Source organism: Sinohyriopsis cumingii, chromosome 7 (assembly GCF_028554795.1).
Source record: "Sinohyriopsis cumingii isolate HCF-2022 chromosome 7, ASM2855479v2, whole genome shotgun sequence".
Lineage (NCBI taxonomy): Eukaryota > Metazoa > Mollusca > Bivalvia > Unionida > Unionidae > Sinohyriopsis > Sinohyriopsis cumingii.
In genome coordinates, this window is record NC_142967.1 from 59,538,001 (window position 1) to 59,561,256 (window position 23,256).

The window sequence follows — 23,256 nt, forward strand, 5'->3', positions numbered from 1 at the left end:
TTGACTTGTATGGAAGAATGGAGTGTCTTTCAACCAACAGCCATCAGGCTGTACCATCCAACCACAATGGCATTTATCATCTGCTGTTCTGACTGTCGACCAACCAGTCCAGCCATTCGAATGTGCAGTGTCTGACTACACTAGTCACAATCTGCTTATCTGAGAGTGTTGAACCGGCCAGTCAGTTGGCCACTTATTCCATATTAATATACTGCTTCAGAGTGATCCTGGTTTATTCACAGAACCATCTGGCCAAACCAAACTCATATGTCACCCCAGCATTCTAATATACAACTACTTTTAATGGCAAGTCTATTGAGACAATGACGTATGTCAGTGATACAGCATTGTCATTGCCATATGGAATGCTCTACCCATGAACCCAAGGTGTGGACAGTCCCCAGCTAGGCAAAGGGGATGAAATAGAAATGCCTGAATCATCTGATGATGGAATGGATGGAATTCAGCTTTAAGGCAGCTACATAAAAAATGTATCATATCCTGTCTTTGTCCAGTTATCTGCCTCCGCCTACCATCATTCCTGCCTACAAGGTCAAAACCGCAGTTGATGTAGATGATGATGATGAGAGACCATCATTTAGGACATTGCCTCAGTCAGCAATTATTGCAGAAATCATTGGAAATTTCTCAGAAAACTTAACAACTCTGGTAATGCAAAAGCCTTTTCTGTGAGTCACTTGTTAGCTAACTTCACGTCTCACTGGTTTAAGTAACACTCTGATGCATACTGTTCAGAAATACCAAATGTTGACAAGGATATTTCTGCTTTTGGCATGACTGCTCCAGTTTGTTATAAGATGGAGTGGCAAGTCTTCAATGCTATCTCCAAGCTAGTGAGAAATTTGTCTGTAAATTTCCTCACTACTTGACATCAATCAGTGCAAACTTCCTCATTCATATCCCCTACTCATAGATCATTCCAGAGAAGGAACCATAGTCAATATGGATACAGTAGAGGTAATTCCCAAAGATGACAAAATTGCCATGGCCAGGCAAACTATAGAAAGTCATATACCCCTACTTCTCACCATCAGGCAGGAAAAGGAGATAGAAAACAGTGTTTTTCTTTCTCCTGGATTCATCAGTGACCTATACTTTCCCCTGCCAACTGGTGACTAGACTCCTTTTTCATAAGGCTTGGATTGATCTCGTTCTGCAAAATTATTGAGTGATCTAAGTCATGTTGGAGGGTCTTAGAATATTGTTTTATCAGGCCTCTTCTACTTTTCAATGTCCTCTTCATGATGGAAACTCCAATCGATACCATAAAGGTGGATGTACTACAGAAGGAGATAAATCTTTAACTCATAAAGTTGGCACTGGAGGATATACAAAAGTCATACGTTCAATGTTTGTACTCAAGACTGTTATTGGTGATGAAGTCCAGTGGCAAACTGAGACCTCATTACGACCTCAGCATGGTCAATCAATTCATTTTGGCCCTGAAATTCAAGATGAAGATGGTGAAGTCCATCCTTTTTTCAGTGTGACATGATGACTACATGATCAGCTTAGACCTTTCCAACACATATTTTCACATTCCAATCCATATGATGTCAAGCAGATATTTTCACTTTTGCCTATTAGAGCACAGTATATCAATTCCATCTTCTTTTCATCTTCAACCTAAGCCCTTGGGCCTTCACAAAAACATTAGAATATAATCTCAAGTTCAGGATGACTCCCTCCAGAGTGATGGTGGCATACCTGGATGACAATCTCCAAAAACATTGGTAAGTTTGATCTTGGTCCAGATAAGAACAACCTTCTTACCCTTATGCACAATCTAGGCTGGATAATAAACATGGAGAACTTACACCTTATTCCTGCTCAATATTCTGTCTATCACAGTATGGAATTCCTGAAACACCTCAATCTAGTACATCTCCCTCCCAAACACATTGAAAATATCATTCATGCAGCAGAGATGATTTCAAACAAAATGTTTGTCTCAGTGAGAGAGTTTCTTAAACACCTCAGCCTGTTCAGTGTGATGGCAGATTTATTACACCTTGGCTGCCTTTACATGCACCTACTACAGATGACTCTTCTATCCCAATGGTGACCTTTCATAGGCCATCTAGATCAGAATACTACAATATCAACCCGTATTCAAACCTTCTTTCTAAAGTGGCAATATGGGAAGTGGTTCATAACAGGAATAGCACTCAAAAACCCAGAGCTGGAAATCACAATCTGTACAGATCCCAGTCAGTCTGGTTGGGAAGCACACTTGCTCCTGGACTTCATGATCCTCCTGGAAAGGAAAGCCATCCACAGTCCATCAAACAGTTGGGTAGAATGCTTGCATGGACATGGCAGTCCTAATACTGTCAGACAGTTTGGTAGTGGTCACATACCTTCTCAAACAGGAAGGGACAAAATCACAGGACCTTTGTGTCATGGTACCTTTGGTGGCATGCCCAATACCAGATAGATATTCAGGTCTGCCACATACCAGGATGGTTCAGTATTTTAGCTGACTAATTGTCGAGGAGGGGGATTCAGAATGGTCTCTCCATCCTTTCACATTGAATTGAGTCTATGTTCTGTTGGGCCACCTGATGATAGATTTTTTCATGACAAAGTTGAACAATTACCCACATTTGCATCCACTTTTAAAGATCCAGAACATTAAGCCTTCAGTGCTCTAGCAGTCAGCAGGGAGGGAATGTAGGCCTGCACCTTCCCTCCATTAGTCATGAAACCAAAAGTGGTTCAGAAAGCAAGGGACATGAACTTTGAGATAATCATCATCACTCTTCTATAATGGGAAGAATCCAGAATCAACTATCTGATCTCTCTGACAACAGATGTACACAATAAAGTCATGGCAACCCCTGCCCTGCTCAAGCAGACCAGATTGCCACTGTTCCATTCATGTCCAATGCTTTGTCACATCTGGCTCTTGTCAGGGATCCTTGTACAAAAAGGAGTTTGGATCTTCTATTGTGGAGAGGATTGCAACAGCTAGAAAGCCCTCCACTCTGAAGTATATGAGGGTTTTTATTGACTGGTCTCACATCACCAATGTCACACCATTGTTTTCATTCCTCAGCTGGACAACTTCTTTCTCTTTGAAGCCAAGAAGTTAGCCTGCATCACTATAAAGGGATAATGGTCCATAGCCTTGGACACATTCCTACATCATGGACCAGACAATATTGGGCACCTTTCAGACTTAATGTTCAATATTGATCTGTCCAGACCATGCTCACTCATGTTATTTCCAAAATGGAATCATGTTGACATGGTTTAACTCATCTGAGTTCAAGAACGTGTCATCTGCATCCATCAGTCAGCTATTATATAAGACTTCCTTTCAGATCATGCTTGCCTTAGCATTCAGAGTCAGTGAGCTACATGCCCTCTCCATGGACCTGAACTACTTGTTTTTTCTATTCTAACAGATCAGTTGTCCTAATGACACAACCTGGTTTTATTGCCAAAAGCATGTTGCAGTCACTAGACAACCAAAAAATAACTATTTCCCCCCTCCTTGATCAATATGTCAAGAGAGGCAAAGCTCCAAGATACCATTCATGATCTCAGATACTATCTGAAATGTACAGAGAATATCCACAACAGCTAGACCAGGCTTTTTCTGCTGCTCAAGTTTGGAAAGCAAGACATAATATCATCAGCACTAGCTGCTTTCTTAAAGGGAGTTATACAATCAATGTACACTAACTCTCTCAGGAACATGTATGCCTGATGAAAATTTTTGACTAAATAAATTATGCAGTTTCCTTGAGCCTGGTATTTGAACATAATGTCTCCATTTGGGACATAGTGGAGTCAGTTAGACCACTTTCTTCAGCTTTTATGTGTGACATGGCCTTGCAGAGAAGAGAACTGAACTTCATCAGGCCAGTGGTAGATGCACAGGCAGTAATGATATCCCACTTGTGACAGCACCATCTTGTAACCAGATAAAAGTTACCACTTTTGCTAGATTCACCTTGGAAAAACTTTAAAGGTGAGACCAATTAAGTCCAGAATGCCATAGGGATCTCCTAACTTGTTTAACTAAGGTCTTCCATTGTGCTCAACTAACATTAGGAGAATTTAATCAGGGTGACAAAGTAGAGGTAGGATGCTCAGCATAGCCTCCTCCTCTTACACATTCTTCTAATGTAATGTGATTGGGTAATGTATTTGGTGGAGAAAGCAAATTTTTGAGTAAGTTATGTTATGTTTCTCTTATAATATGCCTGATCATTTTACAAATAATCCATCCCACCATTCCCCGCAACACGAGAAACCTTTAAGGTCTCACTCAAGTAAAATGCCTGGTTTAAACTTGGATATATACCAGTAGCCACCTTGCAGGTAGAATGGGAGATAACCAGTAAGAGTTCCTTCCTTTTGTGTATATACCGGTTAATATATAGAAAGATGACCTTTTGTCTTTCCAGGATGGCCATATTCAAAGGTAGTTAAGAAAGTTATCCTAATGTAATGTTATCAGGCAAGTATTACAGGAGAAATATAATTTACTAAAAACATTTGCTTTGTACATCATAAACTTGGACCAGACTTTATGGATGCATTGCATGCCTGCCGTAAGGAGGAATGTATTATGATGTTGTCTCAGAAACCATCTGTTCCTTTTTTTGTTTCTGCATACAACTCCAGTTCTTCACCATCTGCCCATTATCAAACTTTGTGGATTGTTCGCAATAGGAATAAGGGACAAAGCTTATCAGTTTGGGGTGGGTGGGTGGGTCAAAATGTCAAAGGTCAAGATTTTGTTTTGGATGGTTTCCAGTAGGGATGAGGAAGAAGCCCATCAATTTGGAGAGTTAAAGGACAAGTTACTTTGAGAAAAAGAAGACACATGATTTTGGACAATAATTTTAGTTCTACATGATGGACCTTGACTTAAGTTTGATAGCTTGCACTTTGAGAGAGATAGAAGCTTGTTCATTTTTAGTTAATATGGTCAAAGATGAAGGTCACTTACTAATTGAAAATTGAAAAGTTGTTTCTGCACAAAAAATCTCAGTAGTCAGTTATGTTCCTTCGTCAGTATTTGTGGATGACTTGCACTTTGGGTAAGAAGGACACCTTTTGACTTTGGGGTTGAAAAGTTAAAGGCCATTGTGACTGAAAGAGGAAATATAGTTTTGGTATTAAAACTTATAGACAACACATCTTGACCAAAGTATGTGGATGCCATGCACTCAATGCATAGTAGAGGCCATTCAATTTTGGTGTCAAATGTCATGGTCATTGTGACTCAAGAATAATTGTTTTTTCATAAATATGTTTGTTTAGAGCAAATTTCTTGACTTACTTATGGTAATAAAGAAACCTTTAGATTTGGAGGCCTAATGATAAAAGGTCAAAGTGATGGTAAATCCCAAAATAAAATAATGTTTTCTACCCAATAAATTTAGTTCAAGACCACATAACTTGACCAAAGATATGCATCATTGAGACTCAGTGGTCAGCCAAGCCCTACTAGTGCCAACAAACAGGATTGTTGCATGCTCGTCATGGCACTAAAGATATAAACAGTATGTATTTTATTTAATCTCACAGGAACTGGATAAACAGAAAGAGATAGAAATAAAAGAAAGAAGAAAGAAGCTTGAACAGGCTGTGAAATCCTATGGCCAGCTGCCAGAATCTGATATAGATGGAATTTTAAAACTCCATGAGATCAGGATGAATGACTTAGAGCGTAATTTCTTTTTCATTGATATTTAAAATGCACACTTTAGCTATCAATACTGTCCAGTCTTCACTATATGAAAATTTCAAAGACTATTAGAATCTTTCTTTAGTATGTTAACGAAGTAGTTGAAATCTCAAACAAAGGAATTGGAATTCTATGTGAAAATTAGGAATTGCTTCAGTCTTGATCCTGGAAAGGTTTTCTTAACATTAGATCTGATAGCATCTGTAAAATTTCATACAGAGAATGCTGCCCTCAGTAAATTTGGTTGTGTAAACATACATATAATGTCAGTGAATTATGTTGTATAAATATAACGATAATGATGTTCTTAATGAGATCTTTAAAAATAAATGAAATATTTTAATATTACTTTTATTGTTTTTTTATATTTATTTATTTATTTATTTATTTATAAATTGTACTATAATACAGTAAGTTTAGTATACTCCATCTCTTATCACACTGAATTTCTTAGTGACTTTCTAGCTATTTTTCATGTGTAATTAATTTTTCTTGTTATAAATGACAATTTACAACAGTGAAATGTTTCACACTGGAGAGCTATCCACACACAAAAAGACCCAATAAAAATAATATTAAAATATTTCATTTATTTTTAAAGAATTCATTTAGATGTCTGTTTTCATCTCATTGTTCCCATCTGAAAACAGATAAAAAGAATTTATTATGCAAGTACATACATGTATGCAAGTTTTTCTTGTTCTTTTATCTGACAGACCGACAGAAGGATGAGAGAGACAGAATGATAGCCAGACTTAAAGACAAACTGGAGAAGAGAATGCTGGTAATTGTCCATTTGTTCTTGCAAAGGTTGTTTACTTATAGACATGTTTGAATTGAACCATCATTTACATCTCTAGTTATTGATATGCATTTAAGTGAACGGTTAATGCTGTTAGTCCATCAACATTTTTGAACTTTTAACAAATTGTTATAGTATCCCTTAATTCAGCTCAGAGTTCTAAATCATCTTCAACATGCACTCTCACAAAAGTAATTACATCTACTCACAGATCTGTAGTTCTTTTTAATGTTGCACTTAGAGAGAAAATCATTATCTTTATGAGTTTTTTGTTCAGGCAGAAGATTGACCTAGCAATTGGTATGGTGTGCATATCCATAAATACATTCCTTAATTACATACCAATTTAAGCAGATATGGCTTATCTGGCATTCAATACAGATGTAAAGTCTGTGATTCCATATCAAACACCTAAATTTCTGTATTGGTCACATTTAAGCCTGGAACTACTTTAACAACTTGAAATATTCAATAATAGTCCATTTATAAAAATAGTCCATTTATAAAAATATTCAATAATAGTCCATTTATAAAAATAGTCCATTTATAAAAATATTCAATAATAGTCCTATAAAAATAGTCCCTTTATCAAAATATTCAATAATAGTCCTACAAAAATAGTCCCTTTATCAAAATATTCAATAATAGTCCTATAAAAAATCAGGAATGATTTATTGCTATATAGTTTAAACTATTCATAAATGTCCACACAAGTTTGTAATTTTAAGATACGCAGTCACTTTGGATGAAACTGGCCCCTTTTGTCACTGGGATTAATGGGGGAGTGTCGTAAGTAGTGAAGAGCAACTTATGGGCATTTCATGGTATCTACCGCCAAGACATTAGAGTTAGTTGAAGTTGTCAATCATATTTTGGACATTGTTTGACAATGAGTTCTCAGACGATGCTGGGTTTTTTGAAGTGACAACAAATATGACAAAGTGGAATAGACCAAATACTTTGCCGCAGAAATCATAATAAAAGTTTTTAAAAATCCAGACACAGAAAAAAGAATCAGAAAGTCAAGTCAAGGTTCAGGACAAAGTTAGAAATACATGTACCACCATTTTGGAGAAAACTTTACTACGGTTTAATCAGACACTTAAATTGGTGCCTCCCTATTTTCTTTAATGAAACCTGATGGTTATAACCTGAGACTTTTAATTGTTATAACAAAGCTATAAACAGATAATTATGGAAAATAACTATGGCTATAGCATTTGATCTTCAAATGAGTTTGCTAGTTGCCACAAAGTGCTGAATTCTGAGTGCAACAAACTTTAACAAAAAGTCTAAGAAACTGTAGAACAAAAACTTCTGAACTGCACACCCATTGATCTCATTCCCTGCTGCAATACTGATGACATTGCACAATGTAAATCATCTTAGATACTAAAATCACCCCAATACCATTTAATTTCAGAGTTTCAGAAGTAAAAGTAAGTAGAGTGTGTGTATTCATTCAGTAGGATGTAAGAAAATGGGTCACTTACTGGTCCAAAACCCGTTTTATTAGATAAGTAAGGAAAAGACTTTACTGTGACTGCAATCCACCAATGTATTTTGTTCCATGCAGTTTCTTACTTTAAATTCAAGCAAGAGTTAATCACAATAATCATCAGTGTAGACACACTGATGACACAACTATACAGCATTTATATAAGCCTAGTTCTGGTCATGGATGTCACATGGGGATTTTTCAGAGGGTTGTAAATAAAATGTCAAAATTTCCTTAAAAGTATCCATTAAAAAAATTTCAAAAGAATATGTAAATAAAAAGGGAAATGTAATAAATACAAAACCACATATGTGCTTTTTTCCAAGGGGAGTGGAGAAAATTCATTTGATATGGCATAGAAACATATGATGGCCTCAACACATTCCTACACTATTTCAAACTCATTCTTTCTGCCCACTTAAAAGAAAACACACATGTAGTTTTTTATATATCCATGCATTGACTGAGATTCTCCAGATTAAGCTTGTTATTAAGAGTTTTAATTTTCTAGCTAAGAAAAAGGCACACTCTTACAAAAATGGAATCTCTTGTTTCTGCAAATAATTTAAGGTAATTACTATAATAATGCTTCATGTTAGGTTTTTTTGTTTCTTCAGCAATCAAAATGTTACCATGAAGACTTGGGTCTATTTGTTTGTTTTTACGTCCACAGATTTTAACCAGCTTTGTTCAGCAACAGTACACATAATGTACATCCTGGGATACTTCAATTTCTTCTAGACAGTCATATGGCTTTGTGTGGTGATGTGTCTTTTAAATAATGCAGTAACTTCACAAGTTTCTTGTTCATATACATTATCTGAGTATAATATTTTAGGAGTCATTGCATTGCCTGACAAATCCTGCTCTCAGAAGCAAAAACATTATTGTTGTTTCTTTCATCTAGTTTTAGTGTGAAAAGTGCTGAAATGTCATTTGCTTGTCATGGTGCTATTTATGTCTCCAAAATCCATACAACGGGATGACTTGCAGCAGGAAATAATCTCATCTCTCAATATCAGCATCCTAGATGAATGACTGAAGGCACTATATGCTGTTAGCATTCTGATTCTTTCCAATAATACATCATTTACCTCTAAAGTCAAAAGGGAATCAAACAGACCTCTGCCTTCCTTTGATGCTCTCATGTAGTATCATTATTGACAAATTCACATTCAGGTGTGCTGTATCTCAGTCAGGCTCAGTGTCCCTAGCAAACACAGTATCCACATCCAATCAACCAATTCATACAAAATATTCTTGACCGCTCTTGTGGCCTAGTGATTAGAGTGTCTGCCTCGGATGCAAGAGGTTATGGGTTCGATCCCTGGCCGAGTTATACCAAAGACTTACAAAAATGGTACTAACAGCTGCCTTGTCTGGCACTAAGCATTAAGAGGTTAGTGTTAGGACTGGTCGGCCTGGTATTAGGATAATGTGACTGGGTGGGACATCATGCTACATGTCTGCAGCATGATGCCCCAGTGCTAGACATTACTATAAACTGTCACACTGCAGACATCGTAGCAATATGGCTGAAAAATTGTTAAAGCTATGTAAAAAATACAAATCACACACACACACACACACAAAATATTACCCCCACCCCACATCTTTAGTCATATCTGTACCCGATGTGTTGAACCCTATTGGACTTTATTATAGCTAGACGGGAAACCAATCTTCCAACCTTCACTCAACACTTCCAGATTTGAAATCCTGGGCTGTCGATACCCTTTCACTGAGGATATCTGAGTGTAGACTAATCTGAATTGCTCTCATTAAGCAAGAAAAATAAGCTTCTGTAAATGTCATAGCAGAGAAACCCAGGAAAGTCCTGCCATCTTAATGCCCACTGAAACAACCACTACCTTTACCCAGGAATGCTGAACCTGCATGCTTGGCTCATATCAAACAGATTCTCAGAAGGAAACATTTCTTTGAGAAAGAAGTGGACAGAATCACTTGTTCCTGAAAGCCCATCATTTTGAAAGTCTATGACTTTTTGAGGAATATAACATAGCTAGCAGCAGCCATACCACTGTTTTGACATATTCAATTGTGGAAGGTAGAATATAGGCCATAACAAAGATCTGTCCAACTTCCATTTAAAGTTTGACTTGTATTGCATGGAAACATTGGCCCTTCATCTAAAATGGAACTTACCTTGGATTTTTGATGTGGTTAAACAAGTCATCATTTGAACAACTGTCCAAAGTCATGCTGATGACTTCATATTAGACCTGCTTCTGGGTCACCATAGCCATAAGAGGTAGAATCAATGAAATTCATGAGGTATTGCTTGACTCACATGTAGTTCCACCACAATGATTCAGTTGCTGTCATGATCTCCCCTGGTTTCTTTACCACCGAAAGGTTACCTTTAATGGGAAATCAGTCTTTTTTTGGAACCCTTTGTCTTCATTAGATCCTTCTGCACATGGATGTCATCAAGGCCCCATCAGAGTGTTGAACTGGTACCTGAGATATACTGAGCTGATTAAAACAGTGAGATCTCAGTGGATGTCATCAATTCCCCATCAGAGTGTTGAACTGGTACCTGAGATACACTGAGCTGATTAAAACAGTGAGATCTCAATGGATGTCATCAAGGCCCCATCAGAGTGTTGAACTGGTACCTGAGATACACTGAGCTGATTAAAACAGTGAGATCTCAATGGATATCATCAAGGCCCCATCAGTGTTGAACTGGTACCTGAGATATACTGAGCTGATTAAAACAGTGAGATCTCAGTGGATGTCATCAAGGCCCCATCAGAGTGTTGAATTGGTACCTGAGATATACTGAGCTGATTAAAACGGTGCAGTCTCACTTGTTCTTGTTACTGGAGGAAGAAGGCATGCTATTTCTATGCAGGCTCTTGCATCAAGGATTTGTTGGATTACCATATTTTCTCAAAGCATACGAAATTAACCTAAGACTATATGTATTTCTTGAGCATATCAGCTCACAAATTCAAGAGAAACTGCTCTCTGCCTATGTTTAAGCCATGAGATATATTCTCCTGCTTCAGCCTGAGAGCCCTTTCCTTTTAAAAGGCTGAATTTGACTTGGTAGTGCTTATATCAGCAGTTCAGCAGGCTACCTTCCCATGTCCATCAGCAGCCTTGTGATGATGTTGATTACTCTGCTTCTGATTGATTGGTGGGAATTAGCAGTTTTTCCTTTCTAAATTTGTCTGTTTCATCAGTCTGTGCTAACCTTTGCTCTTTTTGTATACTAGGCTAGAAGCTGCAATTCATGTGTTAGGAAAATGGAGGCAGGGGCTGGGGTAAGAGGATATAACTCCATGCATCTCATTCTTATTCTTATGACATGATTTGGTAATTTATTTAAAGATAAAACTAGTTTTGGGGGGCAAGACAATGACTATTCAATAATACTTATCTGTTCATAAAATGGGCTCTCCTTCTCAAATCCTCATCACAGTTAAATCTCTGAAAGAGTGTTCACTTCTGCAACAGCAGCAATTAATGAATGACATAATTTAGCTTCAATCCCACTAAAGGATTCTTATTCTTGTCCTGGTAAGCAGACACTATTTTAGTACAAGACAAATGAAAAATGCTGACATCTTTTTCATGTTTTGGAGGCTAAGATTTGTGAGGTAGGGAAGGACTAGTAACATTACAATTGGGTAAGTATTATTAAAGAAATATATTTTACTCCAAAAGTCCTTCTTCAATCCATGAACTTAAGAACCAGCAAAACCACAAAAATAGATACCTACCTGAGTTCAAAGTATTATAAATTAATTATCAATGTTCAATCACAAATTATTGATCATTCCATCAGTATCTAATTGTACTTCACAGGAAGTAGATCTGGAAGCCCAGGAGGACTCGACTAACAAGGACACAATCCAGAAAGAACAGGAAGATGTGATCAATGAATTACTCTCCGATATCGAAGACCTTACAGAGGAGTATGTACTACACAATCTGGTTTTACTCCCACCTTATCTATTTTACCCAAGTCTATCCATCATGTCATGTCATGTCTGTATTCTGTCATCTGTATTTCCAACTTTTCTTTCTATGATGAAAAAGTTCTGCATTTACAATTATCACTTTGCTGTCACTTAATTGTATTTACGTACTTGCATAGGTAGCCTATGCAACTTCACAATAGTTCTGGCTATAGTTTTAATTTATATTGCATGTAAGTCTGTAGTGAGCTATAGAAAACTCTCAACAGATGTATAATTTCTGCTATGACTGGATACATACAGGTAAGTTTTCCATACCCGTGCAATCTTAGCATCTGTGCATGAAGCTTTACTAAATTTACCTGTACGGGCCATTATTAAGCCTTCCTACAGGTATTATTGTGAATTGATATTATATATTGATGCTTCATTGCCTTTATTAGGCCATCGTCTAAAACTAATTCTTAGTTGTATACATGACACTTGATTGATTTTACCTATATGGAACCTTTTCCTATAGGTAAAATTGTCTCATAATGGATATTGTATCTCCTACTTCATAAGTATAAGTAATGGTGCTTCAGTTCCTATTTTATTTGCAGATTTTGTGTGTAATATAAAAAACATGCTTATATTACTGCATAGGTTCTGCTGTGATTGGATAAATACAGGTAAGTTTACTCAGTATCGTCCAACTCATGCATGTTACTAAAGTGATGCTCCAGTGATTCTACCTGTACAGGCAGTAAAATTCACATGCCTACAGGTTATTGTGACTAGAAATTGATTATTTAGAGTCCACTTTCTAAATATTAATGATGATGCTCTAATTCTTACCTGTACAGGTCACTTGCACCCCTTTACAGGTATTTATCATTGTGGGCATCTCTGCACAGATACTCACAAGTTAAATCAACTGCTCTGGTGGCCTACTGGTTAGAGTGTCCACCTCAGATGTGGGAGGTTGTGGGTTCAAGCCCTGGTCAAATCATACCAAAGACTTTTAAAAATGGTACTAACATCTGCTTTGCTAGGTGCTCAGAGTTAAGAGGTTAGTGTTAGGACTGGTCCTGGTGTCAGGATAATGTGACTGGGTGGAACAACACACTACATGTCTGCGGCATGATGCCCAGTGCTAGACATCACCATAAACTGTCACACTGCAGACATTGTAGTGATATGACTGAAAAATTGTTAAAGCTACATTAAAAACCCATCTCACACACACAGAAACACACACACACACACACACACACACACACGCACACACACACACAAACACACACACACAAGTTAAATCAAGATGCTCACTACACTACATGTTTATAGAGTTAGTTCTATTTTGTCTTGCAGATTTAGACCATGGGCAAGACCAGTCTGACAACCACTCAGTATGTGTTGTGGTTGTCGTCCAATGAATACATGTCAGACTTGCATATTATGGCACAGAAATCAATCATAGCTTGGGGGATGAAAACATTTGCTTTCCTCGCAAGAGTTTGAACTATATCTTTTCTGAGCAGCGAGATGGAGAGCAGCAACCAGCATCAGTTATAGTCTTGCATATCAGAATTATGGAGCAGGTACATGGATCAATATCCCATACCCTGTTCCAGCCTCAAGAACTGGACATTGTCATGCCAACCAAGATGGGGGCATGTTCCTTCATGACCGGACATAGCTATATAACTAGGATCCCAATGAGCCGTGACGACAATCAGTTAGCCACCAGAAAACAAACTTGTCCAGTTCCATGCCTCGCATAGTGCTGCCAAGCCCTTCCCGAGTATGATGCCCACTTGAGAGCCATAATACCCAAGAACCCACTTAATGAAACCAGTTATACATGGATCAGTCTAACTCACATAGTGCTGCTAAGCACTTCCTGCGGATGATGCCTAGCCTATACAGGCTTTCTTATCGATCAATCTAACCACATAGTATTGCTATGATCTTCCTATGAAAGATCTAGTTAATATAGACACCCTCATGGATTAAACTTACCTGCATAATACCTCAACACTTCCAGCATATGATGTCAATCTTGGAGTTTTCAAGATATGTCTCTTCATTTACCCTCAAGCCTCTGCCACCCAAGAGACTCTACTTTGCAACACATTAGAAGTAACGGGATTTGACTCAAGTGTAGTGCTGCAAGTGTAGTGGGCCACTGTGACGAAGTATATGGTAGGGGTGGGGTGCTCGCAGTATTTTTTAAAAACTAATATAGAAGTCCCACCCAGGTTCTGTTTTGTTGGAAGTTAAATTTAGTGAAAGATAGATGTAAAGCTCTGAGCCCCTTGTCAGAAATGCCAACGGTTAGATCGTTAAATATACAAGAAAAGGTTGAAATTCAATGAATAACAATTTAATAACAATTCAGTAATCAAATGACTCAAATTTCCAATTACACTTCTTCTGCTCGACCCTTTCTTTAATAAGTCTATTGCATCACTTGATTAGTAGTGTGAAATTGATTTCCACCTGTCCTTGTATTTCTACTCATCTGTTGTATCCTTTCTCTCTTTATTTCTCCCACTTCCTTCTCCTTTTCCTCCTCGACTTTCTCAAGACTCCTCCTCCTCCTTCCCCACTTTTTCCCCCATAACTACATTTCTGTCGACTTTGACTGTCTCGGCTACAGTCTCAATTCCGTCTCCAACTCTTGAAGACATGGGACCCAATGGAACCAGAAGTTCTCTGTCCCCTGAAAAGCTTCCTGTGAAAACACAAGGACAGTACAATCTTTTTCTTTAGCCCTCTCATCTCACACTACACACAGCCTATCGTCAGATAAAGGCTATTAAATTTCTTTGGTTACGCATTCTTTCATGTCAAGATACCCATATGTTCTCGTATAGTAAAACAAACATCATAATACAGCACAATATCAATTACTTATACATACATCAATAAATTCCATCACATCAGTACATATTTCTAATCCAGTTACACTAAACAATATCACAATAATCATACGCATTTCGTTACCTTACAACTCATACAAAGAACGCAAATATTCAAATATCCATGCTCTGATATATGCATACGTCCATAGTAACTAATCTTACATACTTCAACCATGTTTCCAAATTCACAATTCAAGCATGTGTAAATTCTAACATAACACATTAATGAATGCACTGATTTACTATGAAGTAATCTAATAGCCAATTATAAAACTAATTCTGACCACAAGTTAACAATCTACATAATTCCGCCTTGCATCTAATAGTTCTCTATGTAAGGCTCAAGCCCATTTCTCAAATACGCATGTAAATGAAACACTACAAAGGTAATTCTAATTCCTAGTAATTAAGTGTACATACTACAAATTATTACAATTAAGATGCCATAATATTCTGCAAAAATCGAGCAAATAACTTACTGAGCTTTTCGAAGCTTTGTCTTTCTTTTGAATCTACCTCTAAATTCTGCCGCCAGATTATGAGTGGCTTCTTTCTTGGAGTAAACCCTATTGATCAACAATCCTTCCAGGTGAATACTAAATTACTCTTTACAATTTTTGAAGGTATCATTCGGGTCTGAATTGTAATCACACCCTCTGTCTCAATTTTGATTGGATATCGCTGTGGACCAATCCACTCAAACTTAGCAGACAATGTTCCTCTCACTGTCTGTCAACATGGGGATAGATAAGAACATGCCCCGTTCACCCCGTGGACTTTCCTTTTTATCCTTGAATGAACCTTTAACATATAGGTGTGATAACGGCAAGCCTTTGTTAAGTGATGCGACCAGTTGCCTTTGCCAACTCAAGTTTCCGGTCTCTGTCTGGTCATGGTAACATTGCATAAGAGTTCAACACTAACCCTCTGGCAATCTTTAGAGATCAAACACAAGGCCACGGTAATAATTCCAAGACACATAGATTATAGCTTATACATGACTTTACAGCTGGGTGCTCAGCAAACGTGACACCCACCATCATCAACATTCTTCTCCAACTAATTTGTGGGTAGCACAGGAGATGTCATCTTCTCTGTTTTAATCTATAAATGTTATAACTGGCATTCAGGTTTCCTCATCATTATTAGATCTTACTTGGATGAGTAAAATTCCACCTTGCAGGCTTGAACTGAAATTTCCCATCCAATCCCATCGGACTTCAGTCCTCATTTCTCTATATCACCTGCTGGGACTACATTTCTGACATTAGCTGACAATTATCAATGGAAGATTCTACTTTCAGTTGCTTCCACAATCAGGAAGGTTACTGACACTTTATGACTGAGTGTATCATCGATTAAAAGTTTCAAGCATCTACAGATGTATCTTTTCACAAATGCCTTTCGTTTTCAATTTGGATACCCTTGAGTTGACTCACAGTGTCTTGACCTTGGGATCAACCTTGCATCTAACACTATGACGATCCTCAATAGGGAGAAAGCAGCTTACATTCTTCCCCCTCCCCAAATCTCACTGGAATAAGTGGTGGCATTTTCATAGGATGGTCTGCTTCATAACAGAGACACATCAATAGCCGTAATAGCAGCTATGAACTTACAACAGGTGGAAAAAAGATGCAGTGCTCTCTACCTCCACCTTACAGACCAAACATGGCCCAAGATATGCTTGCAACCTTCATCATCTATTCTTCTCATTAATGATCAGGCTGATGGAATTTGAAAACATGCCACCATCTCTCTCAGTCTCAGCTACAGCTGAGGGATTGCAATGCAACCAACAAAATTCGCAAGAATGTCCCTTGAGCGTATGCCACTGAGAAACTCTCCTACAACTCCTGAACTAAGTGGAAGAGTCAGAGTGAGGTTGATCATTTTCACCAGCATTCACCATCCCTATCTCAATGACATATATGCAGGCCCTCTCCCACTCCCACCACCCTTATCACAGATCCTGGTAGGGAGAAGGCTCCAATCTTTCATGGCTGACTGGGGAAGATTTACTGTAATGACATGGGGACCCAACCATAGTTTCCTGGAGTCTCTTTATCATGTACAGCACCCATACTAAGCCTTTGGCCAGAGTTCTTTCAGCTACAATGCAGCACTTATCAGTTGGTCCTCAACCTAACTGCATTCAGTCAACTCTGTTACACTCATGGGTTTAGTATGGAATCCAACAATGGGTCATAATGCCATTCATTGTGGAGACTACACAAGTAAGAGGTGTGATTTCACCCCCACCTACCCCCCACACACACACTCAAATGGTGTCCAGATGTTCTGTGATACACCTACAAATGGCTACAAACAGCAGACAAGTTATATTTTGGAGCAAGGCATGATTTCATGTGTTACAATCCTTTTTTTTCAGTCTCTTTGTCAACAAGAACATCTCCAAACTCATACTCTTTTCAAGATTTGGTAGACTAGGTCTGGAATCAATGTTCAAGTAAAATGAATGTGTCCCCCAGAAACAAGAATTGTTGTTGTTGTTGTTATAGACTTTAATGCCATTTTTCAGCACAAAATAGGCCATACATGGCAGCCAGTATTAATGTTGAAGGAAGAACCCGGGAAAACCCTGGAAAGAACCACCGACCCATGAGAAGCTACTGGCAAGCTTTCTCACATATCCACATTGGCCGAGCCTCAGACTTGAACCCATGCAGACATAGGTGAGATGGCAGTGATCCATGATGGAGAGCGCTTTAGACCACTTGGCCACTTGGGGCCCCGAAACAAGAATTGAATTCATGCAATGGTAGGTTCCATACCTATTAGGAGCATTCCATCTGCTAGAGAATTCCTTTGCTTGCCAAGTTTTGCTCAAAGCAGTAGCGGATGTCTTAGTCCCTGGTCACTTTAATGGGTTCCCTTAACAATGATTACAGTGTGACCTCGCTATAGGATGCTCTGTTATAACACAAATTCATATATAACACAGTTGTGGCATGGCTCCCAAAATTTCATATATATGTACTTTTCTCATACACAAAAAAAAATATTTCTTAAGAGTATTAAAAGTAACATATAAAAAATTTATTATAATTTATGGGGGAGAGATTGTGTATGAATTATAATATAAGATGATCATGGTGTGGCTCCTGCAATATCATATACATGTATTTTTCTCATACTTCAAAAACAAATTACTTCTTAAAAGTACCCCAAAAAAACATGTAAAAGTGTATTCAGTGATCATGCTGGGCTTCGCCATTGTCACAAATTGCAATTTATCTTCCTTACTGACGACAAAATATACCATCAGGTGAATTTTTTCCCAACATTATTGACTGTTTAAACTTGCCTATACAACCTTGGGTTTGGAGAGGAAATTCAGAGGCATCATGAAAGAAAGCCACAAAATGCACTGGAATTTATCTATTGTTTGATAAACATTCTTTGTTCATATTGGCAAACAATCTTAACAGTGCATTGTTATATCATAATCAGCTTATTCTGACATTGCTGTGAGATCTCTGCCTTTTTCTTCTTTCTAAACGTTTCCAGTAGCAGAGATCAACTGGATGAGGCACTATCTCATGATGGATCTTTCAGATGAAATAGTGTCGGATTATCTGCCGATTGCTAGTAATTAATATATTTATTTTGACTGACCTCTGTATGTGGATGGTAAGTAAAATTCCACTTCTTTTCACTCATAGAATTAAATCCTTCAGAACACTCATATTTTCTGTAGTAATCGCTGTCATAAAAGAACGGAACACAATGTGTATTCATCATCTGTTAGCCTTTTTTAACAAAATGTCTGACACATGCATAGAAAGCAATATCACTCTGCCACCAGAAATGTCACGAAAAAAACCCCAAACAAACAAAATAAACAACAAAAATAAAACATAGGTCTACTTGTTGGTCTATCTATGCTACCGGGACTAGCAACAATCAACCAACTTTTGAAGGCAGGGAAACTGCTACAATCAACCAAACAATGGCTTCTTCCTTTTGTTTATAAAATGAATTTAAAAAAAAAAATAGTTCTGCTGAAACTTCAAAGAAATCTGGTCACCTTTGAATCACTGATTGTTCTGTGTAAGTACTAAGCAAATGAAAAAAAAATCAGTCTCAATCAATGTTCTACAATTATTTGATGTTGCCACCACAATGAGAAATATACATCTGTTTGGTCCTCCAAAGCTGTTCTTTAGCAGTAACTTCAATAACACATGCACCCTTCATAAAAGAAAGCTGACTCAGTCTTCAATAAAAATAAATAACTTTTCATCAATGTAAGCCAGCACCAATCTTAAATAAAAGCAATGGAATCTGGTGGATTGTTGCATTATTCAAAGTGACTGGAACTTGTTTATTGTGCCATGAAAGTTTCATTTTGCAGGAAAAAAATTATGCTTACAGTTGCTACCAATGGTGGTGTAAAACACAAATTAAATTTCCAATCTTATAAAACATATAGATATATGGCTGTCAAGTTAATTGAAGATGGGTATCTTGAAAGATGTTTGTTAAACTTTTTAATTTGTTGTAGTTTTCCTTTCCCTATTAATAGACTCATCTTTTGCATAGCCTCAGCAAGATGATACTGTCTCCAGCTGACCAAAATCTGGGCCAATTTAAGTACATGCACATGTAGCATGTAAACAGCTATAGCCTTGTGCTACTTGTGACAATTGTAGTGAATTGTTAAGCGACAATCAGATACACATCAAAATGAGGAATACCACTACTAGATTGTCTTCATTTAATGAAAAGCATGTATTTTTGTGCCCGCTTTTATCACCCCACTCCACCTTCACCATATTTTAGGTAAATGCATCATTTCTTCAGCTAACTGACTTGGTTGGTTATAACATGGTTTGGTCTATAACACAGTCAGGTTCAAAGGACCCCAACTACCATGTTATAGCGGGGTCAAAATGTACATGGTCCAAGTGGAAACCAAACCTGTGACCATTGGGCCAACTCTCACCATCTGCATCAATACAAGGTATCATCTTGAAGGCAGAGAAACCACTCTGGACTCACTTTGATGATACCTCTGCAAGCACAACCCCCTGCAATCATGATCACTACAGATATGAACACAGAGGCTGGGGGAGCAAGTCTCCGTACATTTTGGGTTACCAAGATCATTATTTACATGTCAACATCATCGAGATGGAAACCGTTTTGAAAGCTTTTCATTTGAGGATGGAGAACTTATGCAGGAATGTGGTTCTCTTTCTGTCTGATAACTTCACTGTGGTAACTCATCTCAAACAGCAAAGTGTACAAGTACTCACACCTTTGTATTTTTTTGGGGGATTTTCCAAAGTGGTGTCCTCATTGACAATCCATGCTTAAGTTTGACATGTACTAACCTGGCTAATGTATCAGTAGACTCATGATTCTGCAAGAAGGATCTAATCCAAACAGAATGGTCTCTTCATCCCCCAGTTTTCACTCAATGACACTTGATGTGATCAACCTATGATAGACCTTTTGGTGACAAGGTGGAATGCCAAAATCTCAGCCTTTGTATCACCAGTCCTGGATACAAAGGCCTGAACAATCAATGCACTTTCTATAGATTGGATTGGCCGAATGTGTACACTGCACCAACATCTCAGTTCCAAAAGTTGATACAGGAATCAGCAAATCTGAGTGTTTCCTCATCCTGATTACTACACTCAGATGGGGAATATTGGACCAACCTCATGAATTGCAACAGAATCACCAGAATTGAAATACTCCTTCATCTGAATTAAAAATCCACAATGGTAAGCATTTCACTCCAACCCAGAGTTTTATAACCTGCATGTCGGGATCTTACAAAATACACCTTAAGAACCAACAGTTTTCACAACAAGTGGTGGAGTATCCTCAAGTGAGATGGTTATCTGCCATGAGACATACAAAGGCAATGGAATATAATATCAGTGGAGCACACAAAGCACTTTATACGAATAAAGGCACCCATGCCTCAATGGCTAATTTTCCAAGACTCTTTGATGAGAAACAATTAGCTCCAATCACAATTAAACTACCATTCCATGATCACTGGTATACTATGATATCATGGAGGTGAGGGTATAGAACAGACCAAAGACCTATCTGATCTTCTACTCATTTGGTTTCCACCTGGCCAATGTCATTGGAAGTTATCATGGGTATTAACCTGGTAGGACAAGACACCATTGACCTGCTCTGAAGAGCTTAACTAGTTCACCTATCTTACAAGTCCTGTCTCCTCACTACTTGGGCAGTCATCAGGTAAAATCAGCAATGCATTTCTTATTGGTGGTATTATGACTTTATGGTCTTCAAATAAGTAGTCGAAAAAAGTGAGAAGCAACAAGCTTTGTAAAATTCAGCAAATATTTTATTTCCTTTGGATGCAAAGTGAAAAATGTAAAAAGAACTTATGGTATTGCAAATTGAATCCCAAATAATCCTAGAATTTTGAACACAAGTCCTAATGATTGAAGTTCTGATTAAATTTTAATGATATCCCAAAATTAATCCGATGCTGAAAGTGTTGATGTGCCTGTGGTGGCCTGTGTTGTAGTGATATGCCAACAGTCTTTTTGTTGAATCACAATAATACAGTCCAAGAATATATCCTTATTTGAATATCACTATAAATGCAAGTCTCTGTTTCCAAGAATATTATTTTTGAACACTTTGTATTTCCAGAGAAGAACACAATGAATTAAATAAGTTCAATAAATAAATTCCAGCCCAAATGAATACTGGACACAACAATAATACAAGTGATTATGTTCAGATCGTAAAGCACAAATAAATAATTTTTCCATTAATAAGACTATGTAGTCTCCAAATTACCTTAGGTCACAATTAGCATTTCTAAAAAAAATATTACTTAATGGAAAATTTCATTCTGGAAAGTTCCAAACGTTTACAAGATAAAATCTTAGTTATAATTAGACAGTCTGTTACCAGAGTTATAATAAAGAACATAGAAAATACAATGTCCTTGTCTCAGACCAAGATAATTGTTTGCTTCTATAAATTGTGATTATAACAATAGACACATACTCATAGAGAAGATGTTAGCTATGTATTAGTTGGTTACAAAATTTAAAAAAATCAATGATTCAGGTTAGGTAGAAAATGAACTTGATTTTGGACAAAAAAAAATGAAGTCCAAAATACAATTATCCAAAGCATATAATGAATATTTTAAAACAATATAAAAACTAACTAACAAACAATGCAAATTAAATATACATAACAGTGGCCCCATTTACTTGCAGTTCCATCATGATGGATCATTCTCACTCATGAATCCCCCTGCTTTCATTAGCAAGAACAGGCTTCCATTCATAAGGTGGTGCTCTACAGTTTCGTATTTTGCATAGGGTTAGAATTTTAAAGGAAAAGAATTTCCCTGGCTTTCCTCACTGGTTATACTGGCTATTTAAAAAAGACCTTGTATATCTTAGGTTTTATTTAAAGAACCTTTAATTCCCTTTATTTTGATCTATGATTGATGGGTGTAATATGGGTTATAGTGTATACAGCTTGGCCTTACTCCAGATGTGCACCTTTAAAAAAAAAATGCTAGCTCTACTTGGTCATTTTCACTTTCTGAACTTCAGAGGTAAATTGTATAAAAAAGAGCTGATAACTTTTTTTACGTTTTATATATTTGGTAATTCATTCATTGCACTTTCAGAAGCTGGTATTGTCTTGTCTGGCAAAATTAATTTTCCCTATTTTAATAGCTGCTATGGATAGTGTACTTTAGACTAATTCAGGCTGATTTTTTAGCAGAAGGGAGCAGTCATTTTAGTTAGCAGTGTGCTTAAATCATGTACAGTTTCCAAAAGTACAATATCCAAAGAAATATCATCCACATTACGTTAATGTAGCATAGAGGTATGCCAACATTCTCTCCATTGTGCATGTTTTACAACATTTTTGGCAAACAACTTCACCTTACATATGTCACTCTCTCAAAAGTACATAATAACTGGTGAGCGCCCCCTAAGGAATTAGATATTGGTAATAATTCCCATCTATTCTGGACACTTCATCTCAAGGTCATCAACAGCACCCTGTGTGAACTCTGAAGCTATTCAGGAATCTTCAGCCATTGCATCATGGAGATCACACCTCATTTTACCTTCAAAGAGGGGAAGGATGATATATCAAGATAGACATTTTTCACCCTGAATAAAGTGGGCTATCTGTCCTGCATATCAGACTATACCCACACCAATGAATTTGCTCCACATATTGGCTCACAAAGTTAGGACAGCCATCACAATCATCGCATATAAGCGAAACTGTTCTCTGTCTTTATCCATGCCATGGGATGGAGATCTGAGTATACTTCTTCAGTTCTTATATGAGATCTCTCATCC

At 37.4% G+C, this 23,256-nt stretch overlaps 1 protein-coding gene across 2 annotated transcripts in view; it reads left to right on the forward strand.

Moving 5' to 3' along the window:
- LOC149795344 (uncharacterized) overlaps positions 1-23,256 on the forward strand; it is a 188,925-nt gene that overhangs the window by 90,518 nt on the left and 75,151 nt on the right. For both annotated transcript variants that reach the window (XM_089965113.1, XM_089965115.1), the window contains 3 exons: positions 5,569-5,710; positions 6,445-6,512; positions 11,866-11,975. In XM_089965113.1, the coding sequence (XP_089821239.1) occupies positions 5,569-5,710; positions 6,445-6,512; positions 11,866-11,975 (320 nt within the window). The remainder of the gene's footprint in view (positions 1-5,568; positions 5,711-6,444; positions 6,513-11,865; positions 11,976-23,256) is intronic.